Source organism: Bradysia coprophila, chromosome IV (genome assembly GCF_014529535.1).
Source record: "Bradysia coprophila strain Holo2 chromosome IV, BU_Bcop_v1, whole genome shotgun sequence".
Lineage (NCBI taxonomy): Eukaryota > Metazoa > Arthropoda > Insecta > Diptera > Sciaridae > Bradysia > Bradysia coprophila.
In genome coordinates, this window is record NC_050738.1 from 14,836,497 (window position 1) to 14,842,973 (window position 6,477).

General features: G+C 38.9%; 1 protein-coding gene across 1 annotated transcript; it reads right to left on the bottom strand.

Moving 5' to 3' along the window:
• Positions 1–4,505: 4,505 nt before the first annotated feature.
• Positions 4,506–6,274, bottom strand: LOC119066055 (histone acetyltransferase KAT2B-like). Its single transcript, XM_037168280.1, is given in 8 exon segments — positions 4,506–4,776; positions 4,860–4,922; positions 5,001–5,143; positions 5,209–5,301; positions 5,376–5,787; positions 5,861–5,920; positions 5,981–6,080; positions 6,167–6,274. Coding segments are annotated over 6 exon segments (840 nt in total). The 3' UTR covers positions 4,506–4,776; positions 4,860–4,922; positions 5,001–5,076.
• Between the last annotated feature and the right edge of the window lie 203 nt (positions 6,275–6,477).

The following is a 6,477-nucleotide window of genomic DNA, read 5'->3' on the forward strand; positions in this document are numbered from 1 at the left end:
GAAATCGAACACAGATATAATACAAACAAGTCAAAACAACTTCCTACGCATGATCGCATAACTAATGCTTATCGTTACGTGACAAATAAGGAAATACACAGAGATTTAAAAATGCAATGGGTAGTCGACGTAATTCGGGAAAACTCCATAAGACACGAGAAGAGACTTCTAAACCATACCAACGTAGAAGCCATCCTATTACTAGATATTACAAATGAAGTAAGGAGACTAAAACGAGTTAAACCACACGAACTGACCAGAAGAAGGATGCTTACAGCACATTAATTTGGGCCTCGACCATTGGGTCGTCAATCCTGTACACGTCTTACGTCTTCTAATTACGCAAGTAAAAGGGAGATGTACAATTCAACACCAGTAATAAATTAAATAACAAAATCGACAGAACAAAAATCAACACGTCCGACCTCAAGCGAAAAAAATGACTCAAAACGTATAAGCATATACGTATTTTTTCAGTATAAGTAAGGATATGTTGATTTATCTCCTGCAAGCTGATATTTCATACATTACGCGTTTCTACATATAAACACAAACACATGCATAACCACGGCATATACGATTGGATAATTCACACAAAACCCACCTAGGGTAAATTTACTTTCCATCTACATATTTGAAAAAAAAAATCGCCGAAAGGCGGAAGCGAACACGGGACCAGCAGCATATCAACCAAACATGCTGACCACTACGCCAACAAATCACATAACGCGATGCAATTGGTGTCCGTAGTGGTTCGTTAGTCACTTCTACATCGATCAAATAATCAGAGTAGTCGGAATGATGTGATTTGAACGAAATGTCGAGGTGGATAGTATATGTTTGTGAGTAAGTAAATAAAGGATTCTCTGTATGATGTTTTTTTTGTTGTGAATGCGTTTTAAAACAACATGCTTAATTAATTAATTTTAAATCCAAATTTTTGTGGTTATTTCGCTAATGTATGAAATATCAGCTTGCAGGAGATAAAACATTGTTCTACCTTAGTGTATATTTCTCGAATCACTTCTTATACATACATACGAAGTTATTCTCGAAATATACACCAAGGTAGAAAATGTACTAATACTGTTGGTGTTTTTGAATCGGACACACCATTTTTGTTTCCCGACGTTTATGGTGCTATCGATAGGGAATTTCAAGGTGATCATTTCGTAGAAGAAGTTTTTTTTAGAACGACCTCTCCAGCTTGGGGCGACTCTAAGAAAATTTGAATATTTCAAAATCATGACCTTTTCAAAACATTGTCGGGTCGAAAGGTTGTAGCAGTGAGTCAGTGTGAGGCATCAAAGTCCAAATTTAATGTTTTGTTAATGAGCACCCTAACCGATTTTTCATTTTATTGGCTTAAAATGAAGGCTAGCACATCCCATTTAACTTATCAGAAAATTGGGAGGGGGTTTTCAATTTTTTCAACAAATCTTAAAAAACTTTCTTTTGGGTGCCCAAGCCCATATGTTTGACTAAAAATGAAATTAATTGCTATGTATTGGTTGACGCTGGCCAAACAATTATATGCACTAAATAGTATTTTGCATAACAAGGGGCGAAAGTAAAAAAATTCAAACGTGTGAAGTTTGCAGCCCGCGCCGCAGGCAAGGGCGGCAATCACACGATTTGAATTTTTTTACTTTTGCCCCGAGTGATGCATACTATTATCAACAAAATTTGCTGTAGAAACACCAAAATGCCGAAAAGCGCGGGGGTCCAGGGGGCAGCAGCCCCCTGGTATAAAAATAAAAACAATTTAACAAATGAAATTACTGTAAACATACATTCACTTGCTCACAAAACATTTGGCTATCGTCAACACAACACTACACTCAATGCGTACTTTCAATCAAGTGAACATGTGTTTTCGAGACATATGAGGACCGAAAGTAAAATGATGACAGTGACATTTACCTTCGGCCCGCAAATACGCAAGCCCACGGGGCGAAAGTAAAATGATGACAGTGACATTTACTTTCGGCCCAAGGCCTGAATTTTTTTACTTTCGGTCACCATTTGAGGACCGAAAATACAAACTTTCGCAGTATTTGGCATAAAAAAGAACTTTAACCAAACTTGCCCTATTCGCTAACTGGTATTTTTGGAAAGGTGCGGTCTCAGGCTATCATATATAGTAGCAACTGAAGCTATAGCCAGCAGTGGATGTGCCAGAGATGGCCAGAAAGCTTCCCGATGGTGACAAAATCTATGAAAGTTGTCTTCTATTCACAAAGTAAAAATGTTAAAGTTCTTTTTAGTGCATATAATTGTTTGGCAGACCAGCGTCAACCAATAGAAGAAGAAGAAGATAAACATTTGCTTTTTATCACTGCCAATAAATCGAGTACGATCAGCGTTTAAGTCATTATAAGCTATATAAATTGCTATCGGCAGTGTTAATGAAGCTTTTGAGTGTACCTAATCGTTGGAGTTTGCAACGTTAAGTTCCTGCTTCAATTATATCTTACGTCCGAAATTTTTTTCTTTGCTCACATAACCTCAAAGTGTTTCAAGTCAATTGATGTATAAGTGTCACATCGTAATCAACGACTGTAAGTATACAAATCAGGTAAGAAATCAGATGTAAGTAACTACCGACCGATTAGTATACTTGCAGCTGCATCGAAGGTCTTCGAGAGGATCGTATTCAACAGAGTTTATCAGCATGTGCAGAGATTCATTACACCATCTCAACATGGTTTCGTCACTGGAAAATCGACTCTAACAAATTTAATTGAATTTGCAACACGAATAACTGACTCTATACTCAATGGCGGTCAATTGGACGTGATTTTCACTGACTTCTCCAAGGCGTTTGACAAGGTGTCCCGCAGGTTGCTGCTGCTTAAAATGCAGAATTTTGGTATCAAATTGAACGTCCTGCAGTGGTTTGAGTCCTACCTAACGGATAGAACTCAATTTGTGGTAATTGGTGGTGGCAAATCCAACGGAATCACACCGTATCCGTATCTCTATCATCCCTATCATTATCATCATTATCACACAACAATTCACGAAATTTTGAGAAAATCGTGAAACACTTCCGAAAATTCGTGAAAATATATTCGCCTGTACAGGTAGAGAGGCGCACTGTCGTTCGACGCATCCATAATAAAATGCTAAAGCTGCTGTACGAGTTGAATGATAGACGGCACGGATGGGTAAACTTTTTTTTATTTAACATTTTTCAGTTGATTTTTCTTGCACATTCCAGCTAATTTTCGATTTGACTTATTTAAAATGGAAAAGAGTTGACTGCATTGATTTTGTATAGGCGCGACATTCTCTGCATTTATGGAAATTGATAAAATTTAAATAAAATAATTGATCAATTCACAAAACGTGGATAGCATCCGGTACATGGACATGGACGGAGCAAATGAAAATTTCAAGAATGGATTGAACATTCAGTAGAGAGGTCAACTCCTGTACACTTTTCAACTAAGTAATTTAAACAAGTCAAAGATTTCATTCCTTTCGTAAAACTGTTTCGTAAATGTGTCTTTTCAATGAACACTCTTCAATCGTACTGCTCCACCCGATCAAAAAAAAAAACCAAAAAAATTAATCAAAAAGCGTTCTCAAACCGTACGAATGCGAAATTGAACAATAAAAACCACCCATACACACTGCGCGTAAATCATATACACATCGAAGTGTTGAGAAAAAGGAGCGTACTTGAAAGCCCCGTGGATTATGCTCTAAATCACAGCACGAATGCATCGAACAAAATGTGTATTGCCACTGTTACCACCAACTGAAAGTCCTTTCAGTATTTCCACACTGGGTTGCTCGAAAAACACTTGACAACGTTCGCATTCTACACGCGTTGCACAAAACTGTTCAAAATGTACGGTGTGATTTTAACGCGATTTTTTCCCCGTGTTTTCCTTTCCACTTTCGTTCGTACTCGTTTTTTCGGCAACCAGGGCGAAAGTTGCAAGTTCTATGAAGTCATTCGCCAAATGAATGACATGAGAAAAACAATCACCGATGAGATGCAGCACAGTAATACGCACTACCGGCGCATCTTTCAACATCAAAAAGCCAAAATTGATCGGATAATGGACCGAATAGAATTCGAATGCGGTCATCAACATCGTCAATCCATTCGGACGTCGGCATTGCGGCGCAGCAATGACCAAACTCGTTCGGAATTGATTCGGCAGCGCAACGGCTACCGAGCCCAACGACGGATAACAGCAATTCGGCGCAATCGCCAGGAACGCCAGGACAACATAGTAAACGGTGTCCGTTTGATTTCCTTTTAATCGAAAAGTGAAAATTTTTGAATTTGATTCTTTTTGAATAAAAAAATTTGAAGTTGTCACTGTCAATTGCTTGCAATTAATTTGTTCCCTTTTTTTGTTCCCGTTGTTAAGTGTATGGCTTCTGGGTGGCTTCAGATGATACGAAATGTACGGACGAGTTAATCATTGGACTTTCGGTTTAACAAATTTCTTGATACAAAGCGTTACAACGTTATTCCAATTTTAATTCAATTTAAGTGACAGACAATCAGTTTAACGAAGTAACTGGCTTTAATGCTGCTCGTTCCAATATCAGTTGCTTTACTAAAACCGCCGATGCTCGGCTTTGGTTGAATGGCTTTGGTAAACACGTCTCGTTTTGGGCGTCACTGCCTCCTCATACGGTAATTCAAAATAATTGTAAAAGTCAGCCGAATACGCAAGTTAGCTTATCCAGTACCGATATTGGCAAATGTATGTCTTTTCCCAGCACTTACATGGTATTTTTTGATGTAACCTGAAACGACGAAGCGCAAGGTTAAGATCCGTGTGCTAAACGGCTTAGAGTCGATGACGACACAAATACACAACAGCATATACCAGGCCGGGCCACTTTAATATCATCGGAAAAGCCTTGCTTGGTAACATCAGGTTATTCCCTTTCTGAAATTATAACGCCAATACACTGTTCGTTTAAGTGTGAATCAAATTATTGTTAAATAAAAAATCAACTAAAATTACCATCTTCCATAAACGTTTCGATTGGTCCATCGCTCACCAATGTACTTTGCCGTACATCTAACACCATCTCCAAACATCATTTGTCCCACAGGCCAAACTCCTTCATTTTGGTTTGAAAATAGCGTTCTAGAATGTTGGCACATCTGCAATAACGAATGTAAGCGTAAAGTGTTGCTACATGTTAAATTGAGAATAATGCTCATCCCACCGAATATATTCAGTTTCAGGGGAGTTATACAAGCGACAATTGGAAAATATCCTTGCCATGTCAGCCATGAACAGACGTCGTGTTACGTAGTATCTAAATGATTTTTTGTACGAAAAACGTTCATTCAACGGGTCTGTATGAATGCAATTGCGTTTTCAATGTCTCACCCTTTTTTCAGTCGGTCACCCATAGTCTTCAAATCCATTGAATACTTGATGAGATCGTAATAATCCGGAACGGTAACAGCACTAACAGCCTTTAAAAATGGCCAGGCATTTGGGTGTGTCCGAACCGTTCCCAATATTGTGTTAAATGTGATCATTAATTTGTCCGGATCAGCTTGTGGTTTCCAACCGATTTCACGTAAACCGGGTATCGAATCGACCGGTATACTTCGCACCGTCTCTTTGCAGCAGATTAAGCCCGGATGAACCTTTTGTACGTCTTGCTGGCGCTGCGATATTAATTCTTTTACGATTTCCTTCTGCTTGCGGATCACCGAACTGAATTGTGTGTATACGAGACTGGGATGTAGTTCATAGTGCATTAATGTGGCACCTTCATATTCTTTGATGTAACCTGAAACGACGAAGCGTAAGGTTAAGATCCGTGTGCTAAACGGCTTAGAGTCGATGACGACGCAAATACACACCAGCATATACCGGCCGAACAACTTTAATATCATCTGAAAAGCCTTGCTTGCGGAATTAACCTAACTCAATTTTAAGGTTTAGTATGTAAAACATCCGATGTGGACCAATCTACACTTTACCTATGGCGAACTCATCTGCATAAGTTAAAAAGTGTTTAATACCCCGCTGTGTGCTATAGTCCTTCAAATGGTTCATCATGTGCGTTGCATTGATTGTTTGCTAACCGGAGCTATTTCAGATGTGATGAGCTCAGTTTTGTTGGCATAATTTGACTCGTTAATGCGCTTAATGGCCTTCAAAATCACATCATCCGAAACGTCTTCGCTATCCGGATCGGCTTTCTTATACTTTTTGCTAGACGACGGCTCGTTATTGTATTTTTTACCGGATGTACTGGCTCCATGTCCATGCATAGTATTGTTGTTTTCACGTTCGCGTTTTCTTTGTAGCAGTAGAGCAACTGACGTGACATCAAATTGATCAGAACGTTTCGAGTCCGAGAATTCACTTTTGACTTTTGACTACCGGAATGTTTGAAATTTGGATCCCAGATGGGTGAATCATCGTTGATAACTTTGTGCCGCAAAACGTCCAAAAATTTCGGTAGCTGAACTAG